Raw genomic sequence first — 26099 nt, 5'->3', positions numbered from 1 at the left:
GTGCGGGCACCTTGGTCGATTAAAAGTTTTGCAGCTGCTGACTGGCTTTTGCGTAGTGCGCGGTGCAGCGGCGTGTTCCCATCGATGTCAGTACAGTCGATCAGAGTTTGGCGAGCAGCGGAAGTGAAAATCAACTCCATAACCTCAAGAGAGCCAAACATGGAAGCAACGTGAAGGCAACTCGATCCGTCTTGCAAGTTGCGCGCATGTATGTCAACGCCATGCCTGAGCAAGGTGTCAAAAGCTCGAGCGTTATTGCAGTAACATGCCACCAACAGTGGAGTGTCACCACACTCTGTTCCATGGTCCATACTTGCTCCTCGACTGATCAAAACATTCATCATCTCCTCCAGGTTTCCTTCTGTGGCGTAGTGTAATGGAGTCTGGCCGTGAAACCCTCCCTCGGTAGAGCATCGCGCATTCACATTTGCGTCAGCATCCAGAAGGACTTTGACCAGTTCGACTTGATCATTTTGCACCGCAAAATGGAGCGCGGTCTCGTCATTTCTTCCTCGGTGATTGACATCCGCTTTGTTCTGTAACAAAGAAGCCGCGATTTCGGGGTTCATATGCATGGCGGCCATTATGAGAGGTGTTTTGCCATCTCTGTCGGCTACGTCAGGGAGAGCACCAAGCCTCAAAAGACAGCCCAAGGCCCGGTTCGAGCCAGCTGTGGCTGCTGCGTGTAAGGGGGTCTCTCCTAATGCGTTTGAGGAATTCTTGTCGAATCCCAGTGCGACTAGATCGAAAACCACGTCCTCCCAATCCTCTTCCGAAGCACTGTGTAGCAACCAAGCACCACACGATTCGAGAAATGCCTGACTGAAAGTGTCGCTGCCCGTGGCCTCCAATTCTTCGCGATGCTTTCTCAATAACCATTTCGTCATATTTCTCCAACCATGAAGCACTGAGTACGCAATTGGCAGATGACCGAAATCATCCACGCTGTTCAAGAGTGGGTGGACGTCGGACATCATGTCCGCAACTTCCCGAAGATCGAAAATAGCGACGATGTGGAGAGGCGTCGGATTCCTTGGGGACCATGATCCAGCTGTAAAGTCTTTGAACTCAAGGATCTGGATCGCCAGCCTTAGCTTATTTCTGCTGCCAAGGAAGTTTGATAGAAGGTGGTTTAGGTGAGGAACGTGGTGCCCTTTGGCTTCGTGGAAGTGATCGCCCCAAGATAGGACGGCATATTCGAGCAGCGGGTACTGTCCATAGAGCCGAGATACATGCTCTGCAGAGAGTACTTGGACGTCTTCAAAGTTCTCAAAGCTGATGTAAGTGAGGCATATTTCCGCCAGAATTTCATTCGCTTGCGACTGCAGAGGGCCGTACGTCAGGAGGCTTGGTAGTTGCGATGAGAGGAAATCGTCCAGAGAGGCATGTCGAAGTTGATAGAATCCGTTGACCTCGGTGATGAGATCCGCACATTCTGTTGCTAATGCAAGATCGCCCGATAGTCTCCCACGTTGCCTGATATCCTTTCTTCCGGGTTTAACGGAAAGTGCTTCCAACAATTCGAGTTTAGACAAGGGACGATGCGCGTTTTTGACCCACAGTAGAGCCCTGAGAGCACGATCTCTTACGTGGCTTGAACGATTGTTGAGTATCTTTTTGAGCTCTTCGCCGTAGAGCTCGTCGAGTCCTTCCGTTTTGTCCCCAAGAGTTTCCAAAATATCCTCTACGCTTCCAATCTCACTGAAGTGCCTTGACTTGAAATGAACCCACAGGAAAAGCCCGCTGGCGTTGTTGAACATCATCTTCTTGATGTCTTCAAAGCCTTCTCGTTCATCGGGCGATGGATCACTGTTGATCTCTTCGACTTTGGATGAAATATAGGCCTTGATGTCTTCGTCATTTGCCCCCATGTCGATACGAATTGTGGGAAAGTGGGCAATAGCAGACCTGATGGCAGTGTAGTCTGGACGGCTAAAAATTAGTATCTTGGTGCATAGATCCGAGTCTTTCGAGTCGGCTAGGCTGGCGAGAAAGTTGCAAAAGTCGGCAAATTGGCGATCTTCAAAGTGGCTACACTCATCCAAGCCATCTACTACGAGGAACGCGGAGCGCAGGCGGTTGAGTACAAGGTTAATGCCTTCTTTTAGTTCACTCCGAGAGAGTTCTGCTTTGCTTCCTGCGTCTGCTTGTCTCGTCAAAGTGGGTATCCCTTCAGACGCAGATAGCTTCTCATACAATTGTCCCAGGATCGTGCCCAGCAGATTATTGTACGTCAGTCTGGTCTTTGTTTGATTAGAAGTGCAGTAAGCGTACGCCATGGCGGATGTCACTTGTGTCGCTATTGGCGTAGCCAATTCGCTGATCACTCGGGCTGCCAGATGCGATTTCCCTGAACCTGGTTTGCCGTGTATCCAGAGTAAGTCCGAGTTGGCGCTCTCCTTCCAGAGTCGGTACTTCTCATTGCGGAGGAGCCAGTCGCCAGAAGTAGGAATTCTCCTCTCAAAATGATTCTCATGGATATCCCCGAAGTTGACGTAGGGAAGCCAGGCGAGGAATCTTCGGCGACTTTCATCTAGAAAAGGAAGTTGGAATTGAGCATTACTCCATCGATCTCCGATCTCTGGCTGCTCACCATTTTCTTTGTTCTTGGCTTCTTTTTCGGGTAGAGGAAGAGCTTCCAGAGAGTCTTTCAGCTTTCCGCCGAGTACTCTTTCGATGTTACCGACCCCAGCCGTGAGAGATTTGATGCCTCGAGCGTTGACAATTCTTCTGCGCTTCTCCAGAGCACCCAAATGCAGTTTGAACTGAGCACTGATGTCTCCAAATTTCGAACCAAAATCCTGGCATTGTGCTTTCATTGCCAAGATGAAACCATTTTTCTCTCTGCCGCGTTCATCGTAAAAGGTTTTGACGACTTTGATGCAGGTCTTGAGGATGTCAGTAGCAAGAATAATCTCACAAGCTTTGATGTCAGGATCGTTCCCCGTCAGGTCCTCTTCCCTGTACTTGTTGATGATGTCAATCTCGTCGCCCATCCACTCGAGCATTTCAACCAGCTAATTCTGGTATTCTTCCACCCTGTTGCTGAAAGATACAATGAAAGTGATTCCACCGAGTATCAGAGACGTAGGCATCGGGTTGACCTGGCCTGCACCTGCCATCAAGGGATGTAGAGACTTGACGAGAACGTGGATAGGTCTCATTTTCTTGGCTAGTCTGGAGACTCTGCTTGAATCGACAGAGCTGCCTACGGCGCGTGACAGTTCTACGACGTAGTCATCGTAACTTTCAGTTGATGAACCCCTCAGAAGCATATCTCGCTGTTCTGGTTGTAGCTTCTCTGCTTCCAAAAGCCAAAAGTGTATGGCGTTGTCGGTACTTGGATCTCGGTTGCTTCTACGATCGGTACTTGTTGGGGACTTTCTTCGCGGGGACATAGCCCGCAATGCGTGAAGTCTATTCATTATGAATCGCTAGAATGGAAAAGTGAAGCTCGATTTGGGCGGGATCTGTAATCATCGTAAATCGCATGGAAGAGCGAACTTTGATGGAAAGAAGCAATAAATGTGCGTAGGCTCGAGTGAGCGATAAATGCGTACCAGACAAGGCAGACCATTGAGGCTGAGCTTCTGATGAGAGGGTGACAGCATACCAGCAGGCGGTGGCCTCTAACCAGTCAGATGGTGAGTACTTCTGCATGAGTGACAGGCTTTGACGCAGGCTGACACACGCCGCACTCAGTCAAGTGAAGTGCCGAACAGTATCACTCATGCCAGCTGCGTCATGCTAAAACGGATTCGTGTTTGCCTGCGTAGTTTCACGTCATCGTATATGGATTGCTTAGTGGACATATTGTGAGGTCATTCCTTTAAAATAAAGTACGGATGTGTTAAACGCATAGACAGCTGCACGTAATTATCACTATGCTTCTCGGCTTCCAAGGCTTCACTAAAGTTTCACTAATCCTAACCAGCTCAGACTTTAGATTTAGCACCGACATTCTCAACCACTTCAGTATTGCCGCCTCCGCTCTTGACCTCGCCAATAGTGTCCATATCATCATGATGGATGACCTTCTCGACAGCACCAACAGCCCGGTCGGCAAGAGCCTTGTCTTCAAATACTGGCAAAGCACAATCGTCAGCCATCTTTGCAATAAGATAACGCACCAAGCGGGACAATCGAGAAACTTACAGAAAGCCAACTCCTCAAGCGTACGTCCCGCAGTCTCAGGGAACATAAAGTACACAAAAACAACCTCGAAGGCGAGCCAGACGCAGTAGCTGATGAGATACCTCCACGACGCCTCCTTGATGCCAATTGGATTGACGAAGGTCGTGAAGAAGCCGGCCAGCCTGCCAAAGAGCTGGAAAAGCGAGATACCGCGCGATCGCAGGGCGTAGGGCCACAGCTCGACGAGGTAAGTGTACGTTAGGGCGTTGTAGCCGATGTTGTAGCAGGGCGAGTACATGAAGATGAAGAAGATTGTCGCGACGGAGGCGGACTGGTTCTTGTAGTCATTATCGAGGGCGTGGACGGCGCGTTCCATTGAGATTGTCCAGCTGATGTAGCAGAGGAGCTGAGGAGACTGTGAGCGAGTGGGAGATTGGGGCGAGATGTTGGGAGAGACATACCAGTGAGATTGTGCAAGCTAGGTACATAACGCGACGGCGGAAGGTTCGCACGAGCATGGCTACAGTGAAGCCGCAGACGAGGGACCAGCCGGCGATGCCGAGGTTGATCTTTTGCTTGACAGTGGAGTCGGTCAAGCCGATCATCTGGAGCAGGTCACCCAAGTAGTATCTGCATCCCCCGTTTTAGCCGCTATTCAGGTGTTGCTTCATAAACAGCACTGGCAAACTTACGAGATGAGCGTGTTGCCGGACCACTGAGTAAAGAGACCGAGCATGGAAGAGATGAGGGCACGGCGGCGCATACCGGCCGTGTTGAGAAGGTCCATCCATGACTGCTTGGAAGCTTCCATCTCGAGGGTGATGACGGTCTTCATCTGCGCCATCTCGGCCTTGACGAACTCGGAATCGCGGTTGCCCTCGGCGTGGTACTTGATGAGGATGTCGTGGGCTTCTTCGCTACGGTCTCTGGTGATGAGCCATCGTGGACTCTCCGGGAGGAAGCTGGAAGCGTGGTATGTCAGATGTGTCGAAGAAGCATGCGGTTGCATGTTTCCTTGGGAGATCACTTACAAGACAAATGTGATTTGCAAAAGAGAAGGGCAGATTTGAAGGAGGGAGGGAATTCTCCACGCCCAGTTGCTTGCGATGTTGTTGGTACCGAAGCAGATACCGGCGGCCACGATTTGGCCAACGAAGTACGCGACGTTGAAGCTGAAAATCCATCAGTCTACTCACTTCGTCCCACAGAGACTCGAATACTTACAGAGAGGTCAGAACAGGACGTTCCTTAGGATAACTCAATTCACCAATGAGAGACGATCCGGAGACGATACATGTTGGGATACCAAAGCCAAGAATCATGCGGGCAACGATGTACATGCCAACTTCTCAAAAGTTAGTTTTATTCGAGACCAGTGCGGGCGACAAGACGGCCAAACGTACCATGCTGAGAGAATCCCTGGATGAGAGCTCCAACAACCATGACCAAGCTGCCGCCAAAGATGGACCACCTTCGTCCAAACCTGTCGTTCACGATGGGGATAAAGGGAAGAGACAGAATGGCGCCGAGGGAATACGCAGCGGCGATGATGCCCTTCAAACTACCCTGCGGATCTCCAAAGTCTATTGAATATGGTCAACTTCAAATTTTCAAGTGTGTTCGCTGTACCAACTTACAGTCTTTCCAGGATGGCACAATTTGCAGCGCATTAATCATTTGCGAATCGAAACCGGACGTCAACTCGATACCCATGCACGTCGGGAAGAGCATCAGATAGAGGTATCGCAGGTTCGGCTTCTGGTACCACGGCACCTTGTCCTCCTCCGAGATGCGGGTCAAGATGGGGTCCGCCGCCCCGGTCTCCTGGGCACGCTTGATCTGGACCATTGTGAGGAATGAACTGCGGCTCGCTGAAGAAGATGGTAGATCGATCAAGAGATTCTCAACGACGCGTCGAAAGGTGACAGTCGATGAGGGTGGTATAAGGAATAAGTAGTTCTCTATTCAGTAGACGGAAGTATATGTTACCGAGTCCTCGTCCCTGGGCGTTCAAGGGGGTGTATGTATTCAAGGGCGCGCGACTCCAACGCTTCTCCAGTGTATCCGTAGACTCTCTCACCTCCAACTTCCGACGAGGCCCACTCAGGTATTTTATATACATACGCACTGCCGTGAAGGAATGACCCCATGTCTCAATACGTCCGAACCTATCAGCATAATGGCCAGATTCCGGCAGAGAGTGAGCCAAAGCCAGAGAAGGCTAAGGCGGGACGGCGGGAGAGGGAAGCGGCATCGGCCAGGATCCCAGGTGGCAGAAGGTCCGAATGAGATGACTGTTGCATCGGGGACACGCTCACAAAGAGCCGGGGGCCATACTTCTCGCCAAGAAATGCCTAGGAGGTCGGGGTTGGGGTTGAATTGAACTGCTGTTTGCATTTATCCATCCAGTGAGGAAACCTCGTTCATCTCAAACAATGGAGCAACAACATTCAATGATATGCGGGGAAAGCTTTCCCTTCCCCCACATGGTCTTTGCTTTTCCCCATGGGCGTTGGTCAGATGGTTCGCTGCTTAATTTATGGGCATGGGGTGTTTTGGAAGGATTGTGGGAGTTCAACTCCGCATCTCCGCTAGAACAACTTGGATGGTTTGGGGAAAGGCCAGGAGCCAAGAAGGCGGTTCATTGGTTAGTTTTCCGCCTGTTGCTTACGGAAACCGAATGAACTGGATCAGCATCAGGTTCGTTTTCTCGAGGTGCTTGGCTTGGCTGTGACTTTATCAGAGGATTGGGGGGTGGAGGGGAGTTTGGCGCCGTTACCGTATTCGGTCATTCGGGGTGGCCAGAAGCGAGATTTCGTTTCCTTTGCCGAGGTCGTGCTACGGAAGTCCGAGGAGTGAGGTACTTTGGCTTATTGGACTCTACGGAATACTCCGTTCGATGACAAGCTTAAGGATGCTTTCAACCAAAATGCACTCGCAGCTTTCAGGTACGGGAGTGCGAGACTTCAGTTGGACTCTCCGCGCTCAAGTTCACACCCAGTTCTGATCAATGTCGGGTTACTCTAAATGCAGGTGCTCATGCGGACTGACGCCGAGATGGCTTTTCAGCGCAGTAAGGCGGCACAGCTCGTTTATTCGAGGCGAGCTGTGTAGGATGCGGACGAAAAGAACCTTACTCAACCATAAGGTACACACTTCTGCCGTGTCACCACATGGTCTAAGGATTTGATAGCAACGCTTCCTGCTCCCACCGGCCGGGCAAGTGTCTGCATGTTCATCTATTTCAATGCGATTGTCGAATTTCCTACTCCCCTGTGTATCCGAGATGTTGCCCACCACATACTGTCCTCACTTAGCATTGCATTGGGTCCGACCCTAACCTTCATGTTCATCCCAACGGTGCGGTTGACCAGCTGAAAAAAGATGTAACGCTCCAACCCTGCACGCCTTACGTGCAGTACCATTCTAATCCATACCAAGCACCGACTGGTCTCCTCGGACTCGAAGACGGAGCCCGCGTGTCAGCCGCGGATTGGACTGCTGTAGCTATTGGAACGCGAGGATGCAAGATTTCATGGTAGACCTAGCCGGGTAAATATCAAGGACTACCACCAGAGGATGTGCCGGGGGCAAAACCTCTTCTCCAATTCCTCAGTACCCTAGGATTTACCCATGAGCCACGACGTTGATCTTGACCCGGAGGGCGGGTGAGGCTTTGCGGGGAAACGTCAACGGCATCTCATTGGAGCAGAACTGGCTGCTGTCAACCACAATCCATCTTGAACGAGCTTAGGATTTTAGCAACAGTTGTCACACTGACACAAGCAGTTCACGCCCGAGTATAGAAGACAAATCAATTATAGCAGAAAAGATAGATATCAAGCGGACAATATGCCCTCCGTTCGAACCCGATAGAGGACAAACAAAAGTCCTCGACATGCTCCATCTCCCCCACAGAACAACACACAAATACTCCCGCAAAAGGCTCGTAACAACGGGGCAAGGCGGTAAAACCAAAGACCACACCCTCCCCCTCCCCCTCAACCCTCTCTACCGGCATCACGGGAGACCGGGGGGCGCAAGGGAGGTGGGGTGCACCCGTTAACCGTAAAGTCCCGAGAGAAGGGCCGATTACCACGAGGGGATCGGGACTAGATAATCGGGACGTCGTCCCTGAATTTCATTCCACTCCTAGTTTCCTGTCTCTTTGGTCTCTTAAATTTCGGAGGATTGCAGAGTCTCTTTTTGCTCTTCTGCTGCTCAGCTATTACGGAGACTTGGCTATGTGAAAGCTCAGAGAGGAGAAAGTGGAGACGAGGTGTAAATACCCGAATGCTCCCGACTCGAGCCCCCCCATCCGAACGATTTTGATATCCGATGAGAATTGCAGAAGGAAGGCATGGACTGACGACCCAACTGCTTGATATGGGTGCGCTTGGCATAAGCTTGATTGCTGGCGAAAGCAAGCTATTTGGAACGGACGTTCGTACCGGAACCTTCAACATGCTATAGTGGTGAGGGGAGTTTTCCTTCCCAGGGGTCTATTAGCACCACAACGACGACGGTAAAGACGACGATAATAATAAGGACAACGACCATGGTCAAGGACCGCAAGGCAATCCCTCACAGAAACCATTCTTCACAAAACGGAATCATAAAATCTCGTCCTCGAAGCATGTCAAAGCAACCCCTGTACTTCGGTACCATGGCCCCTTGAAAGCACCTATAAAGCAGCACTCCACGGACCTCTTCTTCAGAAGCACAATAGCTACGACGAGAGCTACCGTTGAGACGTTCTACTCCTTGGCGGCACCGGCACCCGATGACTTTTATTAAAGATGTCCAACTCAAACCACTGACATGGATAGTGACCTTAGTGAGTGCTGGTGTGAGTCCAGAGAATCTCGAGTACTAGCGTCTATAAATCGATCCCCCACAGACCTCGTCTTCACGAACGACAATGGCTGCGACGAGAGCTTCCATCGAGACGTTGGGCTCTACAGCAGCGCGGCACCTGCCTGCTGCTTATTGCACAAGTCGAATTCAACCCACTGATATCGATGGCGGCCTTCTTCTTAGTGCGGGTCTGATGAACCTTGAGTACCGGCATACCTTAAGTTAAGACTGGGGTCTGGCTCATACTGGCTTGCGTTCTCGTATTCGTATGTGCTTACGACGAAGGGAGGGGAGAGGATAAAAGAGAGATGCAAAAGAGAGATATAAAAAAGAGATAGAGAGAGTAGAAAGGAGAGATAGAGGTGATGGAGAATGAATGATAAAGGCGATAGAGAGTGGATGGAAGAGATGATGGAAATCTAGTGATATAGATAATATGAATGACGGGGATGATAGAGACTAAAAGACAGGGATACTTCAAAGAAAATAAAAAAACAAAGTTAAGAAACAGTGATAATAGAAAACAAAAGACGGAGATAATAGAGAATAAAAGACAAGGATAATACAAAATTAGAAATAGAGACAATCCAGAACGAGAGACAGAGATAATGGAATATGAGAGATAGACAATAGAAAATGAGAGATAGAGATAGTAGAAACCGAGAGACAGACAGAATGAAAGGACAGATAGAGAGGGTGAGTAAGAGATAGGACAAGAGAAGGAGAGAGATTTGCTAGTTCGACACGCTCACCGCTCGCCGCTCGCCTCATCTCATGTTACATTCTGATACTCTCTCCCTCCGCAGGTTGGCCACACAGGAGAGTAATCTCGGCGACTATCCACGTCACGAGCGACACATTGTAGATTTATGTAGACATTGATAGCAGTCTCACAGATCACACGCTTCATCGAGTGACCAGTAGAGGCCAGCAATATGCATCAAGAACAAGAGGTGATGGTCATTACTCCAGAGCCAGGAAATCTAAGGATTTTTTTTCTCTTTCCCTCTTTCCACTTCCTGCCAACTGTCTTGCCACACCGTTGAGAGGGACATATCCGGTCCCCATGTTTACCCATTTACATTCATACAAAACGTCATAAGAAATCTCAATCTCATTTCGTCTCACGAACAACCTTGTCGACCGCATTGGCAAAGTACTCGACATTCCTCGTGTTGAGACCAGCCATGCTGATGCGGCCGTTCTTGGTCATGTACACGTGAGCATCCTCGCGCAGCTTCAACACCTGCGTCTCTGACAGGCCGGTGAAGCTGAACATGCCGATCTGGTCGGTGATGTGGTTCCATGTGCCAGGGGTACCGAGCTCCTCGAGCTTGGCACGCAGGACCTTACGCATCTCGATGATGCGGCCGGACATTGTGCGCAGGTTGTCCTCCCACTCGGCGAAGAGCGCGGGGTCGTTGAGCACTGTGGCTGCGACGCGGGCGCCGTACAACGGGGGGTTTGAGATCTCGGAGCGCTGAAGGATAGCGAGCTGGGAAGCGATACGTTTTGTGGTCTCGGCAGCGTCGGAGGCCGGGGCTGTGACGAAGTGGAAGCAGCCGGCGCGCTCGCCGTAGAGGCCAAAGTTCTTTGCGAAACTCTGGGCAATAAGCAGCTCGAAGCCCTGCTCAATGAAGTAGCGCACAGCCCAGGCATCCTGGGCGAGGTTGCCGGAGGCGAAGCCCTGGTACGCGCAGTCGAAGAAGGGGAAGTGGTTCTTCTGGCGCATCAGGGCAGCAATCTCCTTCCACTGCTCTTGCGTTGGGTCAACACCGGTGGGGTTGTGTGCGCAGGCGTGGAGGAGAATGATGGAGCGCTCGGGGGCGGACGAGAGGGTAGACTTGAGGCCCTCAAAGTCGAGACCCTTTGTCTCTTTGGAGAAGTAGGGGTACTGGGCGATGGGCAGGCCGACATTGCCAAAGATCTGGTTGTGGTTGGCCCATGTCGGGTTGGAGATGTAGACAGTGCGGTTGCCCTTGTAGAACTTTGCAAGGAAGAGTGCGCCGAGATGGACGGCACCGGTGCCGGAAATTGTCTGGACGGAGGAGGTGCGCTTCTCACGGATGGCGGGCGAGTCGGCGCCGAGCATCAGCTCGTTAGCCTTGCCGGTGAACTGGGGAATACCGGCGATGGGAGCATATTCGTGGTTGAGTTCGGGATCGTTGCGGAGGATCTCGTCGGCCTGTAAAGTTGCATCATGGCGGGGTTAGCGGGGGTGGATAACTTGTAAGGGGCAGGCCAAAAGTGGAGGAAGTGGGATGCGATGAGGGGAAAGCTCATCAAAAATAGGACGATGCTGCACATCAGCTGTTGTGCCGCCAATGCGTGACGCAGCCGGGCTTTGCCTTGCTGGAGCCGGAGGGGCCGCAAGCAGGGTCCGTCTCCGGAGGGTATTCACACAGCAAGGTGAAGGGGGAAAAAAAAAAGAAGAGAATGGTGACGCACCTTCTTGACGACGGGGAGAACCCAAGGCTTCGCATTGTCATCGCGGTAAGCTCCAATTCCCTGGTCTGGTTAGCAAAAGAGTCGAGAACACCACCAAGACAGCTAGGTAGTTGTTGCGTCTTGATGAATCAAGGGTTCACCCCACCAAGTCGACCTTGTCCTTGCTCTGGTCTGCCCTGTAGGCGGCCATCAAGCCAAAGAGGGGATCCTCAGGAGCTTGTGGCACCGTGCTGGCGGGGAAGTTTGTCGTTGAAACGGGCGCCATGATGTGTGATGCGATATTGCGTATTCTCGAAAGAGTAGAGTTGTTCTGGGGAGAAGAGGAAGAAGAGAAAGAGGGCGAAGCTGATGAGGAAGAAGAGGAATCGCCGGGCATTTTCAGCGTCGGAGCTTTCGTGAGAAGGGGGAACGAGTCAGAGGCGAGGGGGGAAGGAAGGGTCTGTCTGGGGGTAGTTATTATTATGGCATCAAATAGTGGTACGATTTAGACGGGCGAATGGGAAGCTTTGCGATTACAGGCGCCAACCGTTTGTCCAGCGTCTGAGCCTCTGAGGTGACCCAAGTACTCCGTACCTGACCCAGGTGAGGTGGGCAGTGGGAATGGGGAGCTTGGTCACCGGTGTGGTCGGGGTGTTTTGGGGCCTTGAGACCTTGGGACCTTGGGGTGAGAGGTGCCCCCTTCTGCCCGGGCTCCCGGAGGGGTCACCGTGTCACCCGACGCCTCGAGGTTGGACGGGGAAGGGGAAGGGGGGAAGCGGACATGCGCCTCCATTGACGGGGGATGTCCAGCTAAGGTAAGGCAGGAAACGTCTAGGACGTCTAGGAACAGGGCCAGCCGCAAGATGACATGTTGCTGAGGTGAGGGACAAACAAACGGGCTGCAACTGCTTACCTGGGAGGACCAAAGACGGGGGGCTTGGTTGGTGCGGGAGCTAAGCTATCCCAGAAAGACCTGGACGTGTTAACTACTGTACGCCGGTACGGTAACGCTTGGGTCTGGCCGAATGTCTCGTCCTCACAGCGCGGCGCTCCGGGAGTTGCAGAAACGTACAAGTAGGTTGATGTGGTTGCAGCGGACGGGCGGGCTGCAGAATACAGACACTAGGTACAGATGCAGGGCGCAGGGTACACTGTACGGCAGAGCAACGGCTTGGATACGGGGGGTTGGGTAGTGGAATCCTGGATGAAAGGCTGAGATAGTAATGTTTTGGCTCGGACGATCGGAGGGCGTATGTTGGTGGTTCGGAAATTCTGGCTGTCTGAGGCTTGAACAGGTGGCAGGAGAAACTCGAGAAAGAGCAAGCAATCGAGTTTGAATGGAACCTAGTGACGGAGAAAAAGTACCACTGTGACACGTCCAAGGTTGGGTTTTGGGGCAAAGTTGTATCAAATGGGATCCACCGGGGTGCGGGCAGGATAGTCAGGTCGAGGTAGGTATTTCGTAACGCCTTGCTCGAATCGGGTGCGGATAGGCGGATTTGTCTGCAGAAATAGATTGATTCTGTGTTTTCTGGGCAGCTGGGCAATTGGATGCGATGTCTTGCAAGTTTCCGGGATGATGATGGAGCAGAGCGAAAAGATACCGAAAGTGAAGAAATCGGCGAAGTGTCGGGCAATGGTCGGGGATTTCGTTTCGTTATTTTTCCAGGTTTGGCAGCAGCAGCAGCAGCAGCAGTGGCAGGACCTTCCTTTCAGTGAGGTGTTGTATGTATCGGCGGGGGTTGAAGGAGCGCGCCTTCTCTTTATCCTCTAGCTGTCGGCTCCCCGCTGCTTCCCCATTTGCCCCAACCTTTCCCAATTGCGCTTGTGAGGTCACCCGTGGAGGGCGGGCCGAGGTCTCGGGCTCAACCCCATGACTCTCCAAACTCTCCCATTTGCTGCCAGACTGCTTTCACGACTCGACGTTTGCTTCATCTCGTAGTGCACACGGCGCAAGTTCATCCCGGTTTATCTTCTTGAATTCCTTCTGAACCCTCGATATCGGATGGAGTGCATTGCCGGGCCACCTCAGACTAATAGGTCGAGATCATCCCATCTTATCTGTATAATGGACTGCAGCTTGACAGACGCACACCCATCTTCCTCTGCCTTGCACCGTTTGTAGATTCACGCCTTGACTTGGGATCATCAATACACTACAAGGGTTCTATGAACAACACGAATTTAGAGCTCGGCAACTCCAAGTATAACCGCAAAGATGAGACCACTCCTCGGTATTGCAACGCTTCCCCCCTTCAAAACACCGCAGGTACCGAGAACCGTTTCGCATGTCCAATGTCGTTAGCAGCGCCAATCAGAAGCTCGCCTGCCGCAAGCTTGCTCAGACACTCGCCGAAGCTCCCCCGGCATCCCAGCTCCGTACAAACCGTCCCGGAGAGCACACCGCAACAACGCTTCTTCGTGTGATACATGGAGCATGCTTTGTTCAGGTTGCTCAAGTATGTTGACAAGGCAGTTTGAAGTAATTCTAGTGCCCGTAGATCATGGCAACGGTCCTCTCACATTTTGGTCCGCTGGATTGACATGGCTTGCAACTAAAGGGTCACCTGCACCTGGTCCAGGCTTTTTGACCGCTCAGCATGTGACGCTGCTATCTAGAAACTTTCACATGTCTGTCAGCCCAGCCTCCCATCACAGCGCCATCAGCCTGTGATGAAGTCGAGGAACACTCAGAATGCTACTTCGATAAGTCAAAGTGTACAACTTCACAAGACCGGAAATTACAATGTGGAATTCAGCAGGTCACGATACGTGGTACGTAGTAGCCTAGGCAATGCTTTTGATGGTATTTCATCGCCATACTCGACAAAATCCCAGCCAAGCTTCTATCCAGCCGAAGGGTGACAGTCTGTCATCTAGATAATCAGGTCCCAAAGAATCAAAAACGTGCACAACCCCGCCGACGCGAAAAAGGTATACCTCGCCGCGCTCGGTCTCTGCGTCGCCTTCTTCAGCTGCTTGTTACCCCCGCCCACATCCGCCGTGATGTTTTCCGAATCCGCCACGAGCTGCTCAATGTGCGCCGACTGCGTCGCCAAGTTGCCCACCAGCAACGTCTGCAGCTCCGCGATCTCGAGCAGCGACTTCTCCGCCGTCCTATGCACCATGTCGTTAGCTATGCATGCTAAAGGGAGTCATAGACGACTTGTAACAAAAGAAAAAGTCCATCCATGCAAAACGTACCTGACTTTGTCCAGCGTGCTATTGTAATGCTGAAGCATATCCTGGTTCCCCTTTTCAAACATCTGGATCTGCTCATCCGTGAGGCCCTCTCGAGGATCATACGACGAAGAAGCCCCCTCATCCCCCGGCGGCAAACCAGCCTTGCCCGTCGTCCCTTTGTTGGCCGCCCCCTCTTCGCCATGGACTCATAAAACCCGCCCAACTCAGGCATCGCGCCCCCGCCTCCCGCCTTAGCCAACACGCTCCTATTCTTCTCCATCTCCCGCGTAAGCCTCACCTCCATCATATCCTGCTGCGTCCTCCCGCACCGCTGCAATCCCAACCGCAGGCTCTGAATCACCTCGTCGCGGTGCTGCTCAATTGTCCTGGCGCGGGCCTCGGCCGCGGCGTGCTCCGCCGTCTTACCCTTGCTGCTGCTATTGTCATTGTCACTCGCTGCAGCCCAGGCGCCGAGGGCACCGAGCCTGCTGGCGTACTTTTTGCGGATGACGGCCGTTTCGGTTTCGCGGCGGAGGAGCTCTGCTTCGTTGAGGGCTGTGATGCTCGCGTTGAGCTCGCGGAGCATTTGCTTTGCGTTTGCGTCGACTTCTTCGCGGTCGCGGTCTGTTAGGTGCCGTTGCTGTTGGGCGGCGGCGGCGGCGGCGTGGATGTGTGTTTTGCGCGGTTGCGCTGTTGAGAGGTAGGCTTGTCGGACATCTTTGAGTTCGTTGTGGAGGTTTGTGATGTGGGAATTCTAGATGGGAAGTATCAGAGACATACAATTCTCAAGAAGAAAGGGGAAAGGTTGGTAGAGACTGACTATTCTGTAAGCCTCTTTGAGGAAGCCGTCAATCGCTTCGAGACTGAGCTTCTTTTCGGTGACAATGGGCGCATTGCGCTTTCGCAGGAGGTCGTTGAATGCTGGTGTAATGTCCATTTTCGAGGTATGTATCGTACCTTACCGTACGGCCGGAAGAGAGGAACGTTTCAATCTGGAAGCAATTACGTGGTGATGAGGAGCATGGTGCACCGGAATCCGAGATATCACGTCGCTCAACCCTGTGGTCACATCCAAGCTGCCAGCTGGAGATCTGGAAAGCTGTTCTCCAATGACGTGGCTTCGGCTCTCAGGTCTCACTAGCCACATTTATCCCCTCGGACCAGGGGCTGATGTGGCTGGTGCTTTGTGGATTAGCTACCTTAGGTAATTAAGCAGCCGACAGTCAAAGTTCGGGGCTGCATCGGCAGGTCGGCAACGGCGTCGGCAGGCGCACGAGCCAACTCCTCCACAACGGCGAGTTTGAAGCTCAATCAACGCCAATTGAAAAGCCCATCAACTACTTTTCATATCCCCGTTGAGAAAGAGGACCACATTCAAGAAAGGAACTCTAGAGAAGAGCTCAATGCTTCAAGTGAAGCTCTCCGATTTCGGAGTCAATTCGGCCCATACTAATCAAGAGACTCCAGCACCCGACTTAAGGCGTAATAATGAATCAGTCTAGTGCCATTTGTTAAGGAACACCAACGGATATTTTTTTTTTTGGCTGCGATCATCTCGCCCGATACCGCACCGATAGAGGCATTCCAGGAGCCGCCTCGGTCAATGCTGGACAGGTCCAGCTGCCCAAGATTGGCGGGCTTTTGTGGAGGTATGGGCCGGTCCGGGCGAATCATGAAAGCTGCGTGTTAATCGCGGTCGGTCAGAGGCCGAGTGGTGGAGGCCGATCTGGTAGCGGAAATAACATCATTGTTGTAAAGCAGGGTGCGCGGCAGGGCGGCAAGATGGTCCCGCTTACGGATATAGACTACTTGGAAAATCTATGGCGGCAAGCAAGATATCTCATTTTTTGTGATGTTTCTTGTTCATCTTTTCGGTTTTTATATTGCTATAATACAGTCTTTGCCGCATTCTCAGCAAGCGTTGTGAGACGTTATCAAGCAAGTGTCTGAAGACGATAATTACATTCCAGTTTTAATCTTCTCCTCTCGTCTTATCATCTCTTTGTATCTTTGCTTGATACGGAGATGCTCTCTGGATAAGTATGGGACAAGATAAGTTGAACGACATAGGCCAGATGGACTTGGAAAGGAATCAAACGGGCCTGAAAACATCAGAAATATCTCCAAGTCCGTCCATCATCCAGACCTCATCACCAAGCGACCCAGAACTCTCCAACGAGAAATCACATAATGAAGTCTCCCCGTCCGAAGAACCCGACGGCTCAGCCCACGACCAAGACGACCCCGAAAACCTCACCCGCCAGCCCAGCGGCCCAGCCTACAGCGTCTTCTCCCCCTCCACAAAGCGCTGGGTGGCCTTCATGGCCTCCGTCGCCTGCTTCGTCCCGCCCATGTCCGCAAACATCTACTACCCGGTCCTGGCCCCCATCGCAGACGACCTCCGCGTCTCCGTCGCCCTCATCAACCTTACCGTCACCTCCTACATGATCCTCCAAGCCATCTCCCCGACGCTCTTTGGCGATTTCGGCGACATGGCCGGCCGCCGCCCGGCCTTTCTCGTCGCCTTCAGCATCTACCTCGTCGCCTGCGTTGGGCTCGCCCTACAGCGTGACTACGCCGCCCTCCTTGTCCTCCGCATGCTGCAGAGCGGCGGGAGCAGCGGCGCCATCGCGCTGGGGTTCGCCATGGTGGCCGATATCTCGGTCAGCTCGGAGCGGGGCAAGTACATGGGCATCGTCGGCGCGGGCATCAATGTCGGCCCCACCATCGGTCCCGTTTTGGGGGGCGTCCTGACGCAGTATTTTGGTTGGGCGTCCATCTTTTGGTTTTGTGTCGTGCTCATCAGCCTCTGGCTTGTCCCGTACGCCCTGTTCGTACCAGAGACCTGTCGAGGTGTCGTGGGCAACGGCTCCGTTCCGGCTCAGTCTTGGAACCGGCCCCTGATCGATCTCATCCGCCGCCGCCGTAACCGCAGGCTCCGGGATGCCGATGACCTCTCCCGCACAGAATCCGCAGCAACAGTATCGCCACCCGACCGCAAACTCCGCTTCCCGAACCCAATCCGCTCCGTCAAAATCATCTTTGAAAAAGAAATGGCCCTCGTCCTCGCCTACAACAGCCTCTTATACGTAGCCTTCATCTGCGTAGCCGCCACCCTCGGCACCCTCTTCCGCGAGATCTACCACTTCAACGACCTCGAGCTCGGCCTCTGCTACCTCCCCTACGGCGCGGGCTGCGTCGTAGCCAGCCTCGGCCAAGGCTACGTCCTCGACTGGAACTACCGCCGCATCGCCTCCCAGATCGGCTTCGCAATCGACCGCCGCCGCGGCGACGACCTGCTCAAATTCCCCATCGAGAAGGCCCGCCTGCAGCCCGTCTACCCGGCCGTCGCCGTCGGGCTTGCGGCGCTAACAGCATACGGGTGGGTGCTGCATTTCGAGGTCGGCGGCGTCGCGGCGCCGTTGGTGCTGCAGGGTATTATCGGGCTCACCATTACGGGTTCGTTTAGCGTTATGAATACGCTGATTGTGGACCTTTTCCCGAACGCGCCTGCAACGGCGACGGCGGCGAATAACCTGGTACGGTGCGCCATGGGCGCTGTTGGGACGGCGGTGATTGAGTACATGATTCGTGGGATGGGGAGGGGGTGGTCGTTTACGTTCCTAGCTGCCTTGTGTGCCGTCTTGAGCCCGATGATGTTTTTGATAGCGAAGAAGGGTCCTGTGTGGAGGAATGCTAGGCGAATGAGGGAGGAGGCGTCCTGATTTGGCTTGGAGTTGGATACAGTCTTTCGGCTGCTGTAAGAGGGCTGGCCTTTTTGGGCGTTGGGTAATGATATCAGAACATCTCAGTTCTAGTTTCAGGTCCAGTAGCGGGTTGAAGTTCGTCTCTCCTGGAATTGTGGTTTTCTATTATTGTCACCAACTTCCGGTGCCACATGACCCAGCCATGTCACAGAATGATCGACATTATAGATGTTTCTAAAATCACGATATCCAGGAATAACTCAGATGTTGAACCTGGGGGATCATCTGCTATCGATAGAGGCTCGCAAGCTTGGACCAGAGTATTGTTTTCTTTGCGAACCGCCCCGTCAGGATCAGGCAAACGCGATCAAGACAAGACAACAGCAAAATAGCTTCGACCTAGCTCGAATTAACGTAAGTTTGTTTTGTCTCACTGTCTCGTGCATGCGCTCGCCCAATAGGATAGGGAAACACGAATACCTTCCCGCGGGGGCCCCCTATGTCATCCCTTGGGGGCTGTCTTATGCGTTCTAGCCCTGTCTCAGTAGCTTTCAGAGCCGCTAAGTGGCTCGCTGTTTTGCTTGACTCTCGACTTCAATGGGCTGCTAGGTATTGGACGTTGGAATAGCTGCATTGCCGGACCGCATCCGGCATCGCTAACGGTCTGGTATGTCGTGGCTGTTGTGGAAGCAAGGCTATCGGACCCAGCTTCGGGTTGAGTTAGGAGCAGACTCCGAGCTCAGAGTTCATGCTCATAGCATCCCTTTCGTTCCATAGCTTCGACTTCTTTGTAGGCGTGGTCTCGGAAACCCCTCTTTTGAGGTAATTCCTGGCCATAACATCGTACAGAGTATCGTTTGGAGTACCGAGTACGCGCACTGCCGTTCAAAGAGAGAATTGCCGTGAGTTGTGTACCACGTAGATTATACGGTGATCTTGCGGTTCGGACCGAGTGCTTGGATACGGTCACAAGCTCCAAGAGAGATGTAGACTCTACGAGCCCAAGTACCAGCCGATCCTGACTGACAGAGTTATTTGTGTCTCTGGCCAACGCTAGTAGATGGATAGGTCAGCGACTTGGCGTCAGAATCCACACTTCCTGGCTGTCTGTGTATGAGCATGAGCTGCTGCCCGATATGGTATAAGAATCACAGCTGCTGCTGATAATCCCGAGACCAGAGTCAAGACTGCAGATCAAACATCATAGCCTTTACGGAGATCAACAAACGACCCCTGTCGCTACAATGTACCAGCAAGTAAGTTCGTGTACACAGTGGTGCCTCGGCCTGAAGCTGATTTTTGCCTAGGCCAAGTCGAATAAGTCCACCCCAAAAGAAGGATCGGCATCGATGAAGCAGCAGACTCAGATGGCCCAAGAGGTTCCCAACCCAAACCACTGCCAGGCCAAGAGGCATGGTGTTCCTAGGTTAGAAACGAGCATCGTGAATGATCCACATCAATCGAATCCTCTTTCGTCCAAAAAGAGAAAGAACCGAACGAACATGGTTGCTGTAGATCGTCCGTGGCCTAGGGGAAAGGAAGCTCAGCAGGCTGGGCTGGATTCTTTCGACATGAGTTTCGATGCATCTGTACATGACCCATCGCAGCGTTGGTACTACGACGATAAGGCTGATCAGCCTTACAATGCAATAGGCGAAGTCGAAATGCCTGCCCGAAACTCCGATGAGATACCAACTAGTGGAGAAAACGAAAGTGTCTGGCTGTATGAGGCCGCGGCTAGCAGTGGCATGGTATGGTATGGCAGTTTACAATAATGTATAGACGAGGACGGGGACAGAGAATTAGTTTGCGGTAATTTGGTACTGGATATCATTTTGTCGTCTATAAAGCGGGAACCGAGGACTCCAAAGCCTCTCTTCGAGCTTCCCAAGCCAACCAATCTGATCTCGTTGTTCTATTCTCGCATTAGTAATGTCATTGTACTCAAATCCAGAAATGACGACGTACGGCAGCAGCCCCATTGAATTAACCTTCCAAACCGCCAGGGCCAGGGCCACGAATTGCATAGCGACGTATGCCAGCTTAACTTGCAGCATCTTGGCCTTGTTTGTTTCTGACTCGAACCTCTCGAATGCCTGATTGACTGCAGTGAGACCCATCAAAGGGTTCTTGAAAGCCATGAATACCATCATGATGCTGAAGATCTGGAGCGAGTTGCCGGACATGTACATCATGATCGCCGTCATTGGCAGGTTCTTGACGGGGGCGAGCGCCACCTCCCACGCCTTCTTGACTTTCAAAGTGTCCATCTCCTCGGGTGTCTGTTGCTTGCGCGGTTGAATAGCCTTTTGGTCCTTCTGCTTCTATAGACAAAAATTAGCGGAATTGAATACTTGCGCGGGGCCGTAACGAGCTTACCTTGGAGCTGGACGAGGTTTGCGAAGGGTAGCCTGGGGGATCGGAGATGCCGGGGACCTTGGACTTAGCAGCAGGGGGAGACTGCAGGTCTGCTACCCATCGCGGGACATCGCCATTGACCAAAGCCATGATCGGAGTATTTGTGTCGAGTTCCGTTAGTCGAGCGCGTGGTCGAAAGCTCAGGAGATTGGGATGCAGATGTTGAGACGAAAGCTGGCAACCAGTTCGAGCTGGTGGGTGATGACGGGCTGTCGTTGGAAAACAAGTTCTCCACAAAAAGGATCGGCTAAACCCCGGAAACACAATCCGACGTGCACCCCACGCGGTTGACAGCGGCTGCGCTTACCTACCTATTCTTTATCGGCTGACCGATAAGGCCCAGTTTCGGACCTGTCGCACTCCACTGCGGAACGGCGGGAGCTTTGGGAATCCAACGTTTCCCCTTAAACAACTAGAAATCGAATCTCCGGATTGCCCGCAAGAAAACAAACGACGGCCGAACGCACCCCGTACCGTCGCACCGAGCGAGCGAACCCTCTCGAACCCACGCATTCGATAGTCAACGGCCACAGCAGCTGGCGTAGAGACAAACAGAAGGTTGTCCGGCATTTCAGCTCGACGACACGCTGATCGAGTAGTAGCCTCTTCGATTGGCCGCAACCCCCCTGGCACCACCGACGCATGTGACATACCTTCTGCCTCTGCAACCCTCCCACCATCCAAGACAAGTCAAGGAAGCACTGCGTCTTCCCGCCAATTTTTGCGACCCCGTTTCGATCGAGTGGCTTGGCCCTAGAGCAGGGAAGCCGAAGTCGACATACATCGCGCAGCTGGGCGTGAGGGGTCCTAGGGTGTTATCGCCCACCACGACGCGATCGAGAACCGGCAGAGAGCTTGTCGGGACACCCGTTCGGAGGGATCCTGCCTGAGAATCGCACTACGCGCCACCACACCGACCGCTGTGTCTAATACCAGGAGAAAGCCGTCATCATGTCGAGCGCACAGGGTGGAGGAGACTCCAAGTTGTTTGCCAGGGTAAGATCTGGTTCTTGTCTCTCTCAATCACCTTGCGCATACCTACATGTCTTGCCGTTGGACAGTATCCTTTGCGAATTGTGTACCAAAATCCTCCGATATTTGTCTAAGACAGATTGAGCTTGTTATCTGGGAGCTATCCCTACACACTGTTTCGCCCGCCGTCCCCAATACCAGCCTTGCTGTGCCTTGTGGCATCGAGGCTCAGCTTCCCCTCTCATCATATGTTGTCGGCGCAATTGTCTTCACCTCATCTCACCTCACCTCGCATTTCTTAAGTTGGATGCTGTCCTCCTATGTGTCGCCCGCCATGTTTATGGCCTACGTGCCCCCGCCGACTTATGTCAATAAACTAATAACCTCCAAGGGTAAAGTCGCAGAATTGCGGCTGGAACTCAACAGCGGCGGCAAGAAGGACAAGAATTATGCGAGCAAGAAGATTGCGCTGAAGAAGATTGTCGCCAACATGACCATGAGCAACAATGATATGGTCGCGCTGTTCCCCGACATCATCGGCTGCATGCATATCCAGAGTCTCGAGATCAAGAAGATGTACTGCTTCCCGATAGCTCCTCCCGGGACGTTCATATGTTGACGACCCATCTAGGTGCTTCTTGTTCCTGGTCAACTACGCAAGAATGAGACCAGAAATCGCCGTCCAGGCTATTCCTGTGCTAGAGCAGGTGAGCACGGCACCTTGACCCCTGAGACGCCAGTTGATTAATGTCACCCAAGGATATGGAAGATCACAACCCGCTAGTCAGAGCATTGGCCCTGCGAACGATGTCTTACATACACGTTCGAGAATTTGTTGAGGCGACTGTGCCTTTGGTCAAGCACATGTTGAAAGACGCGGATCCATACGTGAGGAAGACGGCCGCCTTCTGCGTTGCAAAGCTCTACGACCACGATAGGCGCATGATCGAAGGGTCAGATCTGATCGACAGGCTCAACACGCTTCTCAGAGACGACAACCCTACCGTAGTAGCCAGTGCGCTAGCATCGTTGATGGACATTTGGGAGCGTAGTGACGCTATCAAGCTCACAATCGACTACAGCAATGCCTCCAAGATGGTGGCTATCCTTCCTGACTGCTCAGAGTAGGTACTATCTGTTGCTCTGCAAATGCCGTTGCTGACAATCATGGTAGATGGGGTCAAACATATATCCTCGAGGCACTCATGTCATATGTGCCCCAGGAGTCAGGCGAAGCTTTGCTTCTTGCAGAGCGTATATCGCCGCGCCTTTCACATTCAAACTCAGCGGTCGTGCTCACCTGCATCCGCGTCGTTCTGTACCTCATGAACTATATCTCGGACCAGAGGCAGATCGCAATCCTGTGCAAAAAGCTATCGCCTCCCCTGGTGACGCTCCTTGCCAAGGGGCCAGAAGTACAGTATCTCGCTCTGCGAAACGCTCTATTGATCTTGCAGCGTCGACCCGAGGTCTTGCGCAACGACATCCGCGTCTTCTTCTGCAAGTACAACGACCCCATCTACGTAAAGGTCACGAAGCTCGAGCTCATCTTCATGCTCGCCAACGAAAACAACATCGACGAGGTCCTTACCGAACTTAGAGAGTACGCGACCGAAATCGACGTTCACTTTGTGCGCAAGGCTGTGCGAGCGATCGGCAAGCTGGCTATCAAGATCGAACCGGCAGCGCGGCAGTGTATCAACCTGCTACTCGAACTGGTTGCGACCAAGATCACGTATATTGTACAGGAGGCTACGGTTGTTATTCGGAACATCTTCCGCAAGTATCCGAACCAGTACGAGTCCATCATCGGCACCCTCTGCGAGCATCTCGACTCTCTCGACGAGCCAGAAGCAAAGGCTGCCATGGTCTGGGTCATTGGACAGTACGCGGACAGAATAGAGAACAGCGAGGCACTGTTGGAAGACTTTTTGTACTCGTTCGCAGAGGAGCCGGTAGAGGTGCAGCTGGCACTGCTCACGGCGACCGTCAAGCTCTTTATTCAGAGACCAACCAAGGGTCAAGAGCTGGTGCCTCGCGTCCTCAAGTGGGCGACGGAAGAGACAGATAACCCGGATCTTCGCGACAGAGCCTACATGTACTGGCGACTCTTGTCGACAGACATGGCGGCAGCCAAGCAGATCGTCATGGGCGAGAAGCCGCCCATCACGGCCGAATCCGAGCGCCTCGACCCAGCCACTCTCGAAGAGATGTGTCTCAACGTCGGCACGCTCGCTACGGTGTACCTGAAGCCGGTGCAGACCGTCTTCCGCTCGGCGCGGCCCAAGAAGCTGACGGACTCCCCCGCGCTGCAGAAGCACCTGCTCCCTACGTCCATTGAGAACCAAAAGAGCTTGAGCATGCTCGGCATGGGCGGACAGGCGCAGGACTACAACATGCACGGCCAGCACATCGCCAACGACCCGGCGGCGGCCAACGGGGAAATGGCGCAGGCGGTCAACGACGCGGACGCGTACTTTAACAGTATCGGACCGCAGCAGATGGCGGCCATGAGGATCGATCAGGGAGACGTATTTGGTGAGACGGGGGGTTACGAGACAGGGTATGTGGTGAATCAGCACGCGCCGCAGCAGGTGGTGCAGCCGGCGCAGGGGAGCAATGGCGACTTGTTGGTGCTGTGAGAATACATATGCGACGGCAAAGCTGAGCGGGATGTGTGTTGGAGGCGGAGGAGGATTTTTGTTTGACTGTAGGCTACGAAACGAAAGGATATCCTCGGTATTTTAGTAATGGCAGTGCGAGGCAAAAGTTGACAATTAGCAAATTCGAGAAAACCGTTAGCTATATTGACCTGCGTGCCCTGGAAGAGAAGATCAACTTCCAGCCTGCTTGTCTGCTTGACCTACTTACCCACCTACGAATTCATAGATTTCCTTTTTTGGTTGCCTTTTTATTTTATTTTATGCACATGATTGCGTAGAATGGCCGACCTTTTGCAATATCTATGTACGCAATTACACTTTGATAGCGTATACTAGCATGTTGGCGTATTTCTGTGAAATAAATAAGGTTGCCGTTTCTTCAACTTTTGGAATGAGGACGGTCAACACATGGCATTCAAAACTGCAGAACAAATAAATCATTCTCCCGCCCTCTCTCCTATCTAACAACTTCTTCGATGCATGCGCAAGTAGATGTCAGAACTGACAGGCTTGAGATGTGATGAGATTTGATCTTACAAAGCCACTAGAGAGTTCAGACAAAGACGAGACCAAGTCGTGCAATGCGGGCGCACGACAGATGTTTGCTTGCTTAGCGGCGGGCCTCGACGGGAAGTCTAAGGGGGTCGGTCGGAGCCTTGGATCTATGAGGGATGGACGGGCACAAGGGGCCGATGGGATAAGCTACTGGACCGAACTACGGAAATGTAGGCAAGTTGTAGATCCTTTCGTAAATATGAAAGGAGAGCAGTTAATAATCAGGCTCCACGGAGCGTGGCGAAGCACACCAAGTCCGGCTCCGGCTTTGGGATGGTGCCATGGTGTTGATTCCCGTGAGTACCTTAGGTAAGGCAAAGTCGGCACGGTCGGTACGTCGGTATCAGCTTGTGCTCTGGTTTGCGACGATGAGGTTGTCAACTTGGGCAGGTCACTTGGGCGCAATGCCGGTCTATTGGGGCAAGATCTTGGTGTCCAGCTTCTGGGCGGACCGGCGCAAGTGAGTGGGGTCTTCATTGTTTCTTCCGTCACTCCGCGATTTCTGCCCGGACAGAGATCGTGGATCCCGGATCGAAGGTGGTATCGCTCACCATCGGTGGAGTTCAGATATTGCTCTCTCTCTTCGTTGTCTTCTTCGCATTCTTCCGTTTTCCGAGATGTTGGGACCAGAAGCCAGAATGAGAAACACCCACTTCAATAGTAACTCGTGTACTAAGGCACTGCACCGTTCCCGGTTCCCCCGATGAAGGATCTGGACAATGGTGTTAAACAAGTTCAACCGTGTCCCAAAGGAGAAGGAGACTCGGGCTACTCTCGGTAGCCCATGGCTGGCCATCGTCGACAGTCCCCTATCCTCAAAGGGATTGGTTGGGAACCCCGGGCATCCTTTCCGCTGGAGCCGTCGATGGATCTGGGCACCCGACGACAATACCTACGATCTGGTCAGAAAAGCTTGGGGTGTCTGAATGCGGCAGCCTATGAGTTAACAATTACTCTTCTACCCGCTTTGCTGCCATCAGGTCTGCCCATGGCCTGTGTCCCACCCAGTGAACATGTGAACCTGGCATAGTTGACTCTCGCCCCAGCAGATCTGTAACGAGAATCTCGCACTTCGTCTGGACGTTGCAGAGCACCAACTTGAAAGACGACAGGCCAAAGCATGGAAAGCTCGTGCTCTGCGTCGCTAGCCTTCGAATGCTTCTCCTGTACACTCTTTGGGTTT

General features: G+C 52.7%; 7 protein-coding genes across 7 annotated transcripts; 2 read left to right on the top strand and 5 right to left on the bottom strand.

Annotated features, from left to right (window-relative positions):
* Positions 1 to 1132: 1132 nt before the first annotated feature.
* On the bottom strand, positions 1133 to 3008 carry N0V96_006079 (uncharacterized protein; the record flags this gene model as incomplete). Its single annotated transcript, XM_053193954.2, has 3 exons — positions 1133 to 1237; positions 1590 to 2533; positions 2594 to 3008. The coding sequence occupies 3 exons, from the start codon at positions 3006 to 3008 to the stop codon at positions 1133 to 1135; spliced, it is 1464 nt and encodes a 487-aa protein (XP_053048530.2).
* A 927-nt stretch (positions 3009 to 3935) lies between these two features.
* N0V96_006078 (uncharacterized protein) lies at positions 3936 to 5982 on the bottom strand (the record flags this gene model as incomplete). The annotated part of the gene is made up of 8 exons (XM_065757575.1): positions 3936 to 4084; positions 4156 to 4540; positions 4596 to 4764; positions 4827 to 5096; positions 5166 to 5306; positions 5359 to 5479; positions 5538 to 5717; positions 5772 to 5982. The coding sequence occupies 8 exons, from the start codon at positions 5980 to 5982 to the stop codon at positions 3936 to 3938; spliced, it is 1626 nt and encodes a 541-aa protein (XP_065613918.1).
* A 4123-nt stretch (positions 5983 to 10105) lies between these two features.
* Positions 10106 to 11704, bottom strand: aat2 (Aspartate aminotransferase, cytoplasmic; the record flags this gene model as incomplete). The annotated part of the gene is made up of 3 exons (XM_053193952.2): positions 10106 to 11176; positions 11440 to 11499; positions 11585 to 11704. The coding sequence occupies 3 exons, from the start codon at positions 11702 to 11704 to the stop codon at positions 10106 to 10108; spliced, it is 1251 nt and encodes a 416-aa protein (XP_053048528.1).
* Positions 11705 to 14294: 2590 nt separating this feature from the next.
* Positions 14295 to 15538, bottom strand: N0V96_006076 (uncharacterized protein; the record flags this gene model as incomplete). The annotated part of the gene is made up of 4 exons (XM_065757574.1): positions 14295 to 14535; positions 14623 to 14690; positions 14900 to 15355; positions 15422 to 15538. 4 exons carry the CDS (start codon positions 15536 to 15538, stop codon positions 14295 to 14297), a joined length of 882 nt encoding a protein of 293 aa, XP_065613917.1.
* Positions 15539 to 16676: 1138 nt separating this feature from the next.
* On the top strand, positions 16677 to 18326 carry N0V96_006075 (uncharacterized protein; the record flags this gene model as incomplete). The annotated part of the gene is made up of 1 exon (XM_065757573.1): positions 16677 to 18326. The coding sequence occupies one exon, from the start codon at positions 16677 to 16679 to the stop codon at positions 18324 to 18326; it is 1650 nt and encodes a 549-aa protein (XP_065613916.1).
* A 1784-nt stretch (positions 18327 to 20110) lies between these two features.
* N0V96_006074 (uncharacterized protein) lies at positions 20111 to 20816 on the bottom strand (the record flags this gene model as incomplete). Its single annotated transcript, XM_065757572.1, has 2 exons — positions 20111 to 20629; positions 20688 to 20816. 2 exons carry the CDS (start codon positions 20814 to 20816, stop codon positions 20111 to 20113), a joined length of 648 nt encoding a protein of 215 aa, XP_065613915.1.
* A 1216-nt stretch (positions 20817 to 22032) lies between these two features.
* N0V96_006073 (uncharacterized protein) lies at positions 22033 to 24340 on the top strand (the record flags this gene model as incomplete). Its single annotated transcript, XM_053193948.2, has 4 exons — positions 22033 to 22274; positions 22330 to 22405; positions 22458 to 22822; positions 22873 to 24340. The coding sequence occupies 4 exons, from the start codon at positions 22033 to 22035 to the stop codon at positions 24338 to 24340; spliced, it is 2151 nt and encodes a 716-aa protein (XP_053048524.2).
* Positions 24341 to 26099: the final 1759 nt, after the last annotated feature.

This window comes from Colletotrichum fioriniae (assembly GCF_027942845.1).
Source record: "Colletotrichum fioriniae strain IMI 355084 chromosome Unknown scaffold_6, whole genome shotgun sequence".
Classification (NCBI taxonomy): domain Eukaryota; kingdom Fungi; phylum Ascomycota; class Sordariomycetes; order Glomerellales; family Glomerellaceae; genus Colletotrichum; species Colletotrichum fioriniae.
Note: the sequence above shows the minus strand (reverse complement) of the source record. Positions and strands in the feature narration are given on the sequence as shown.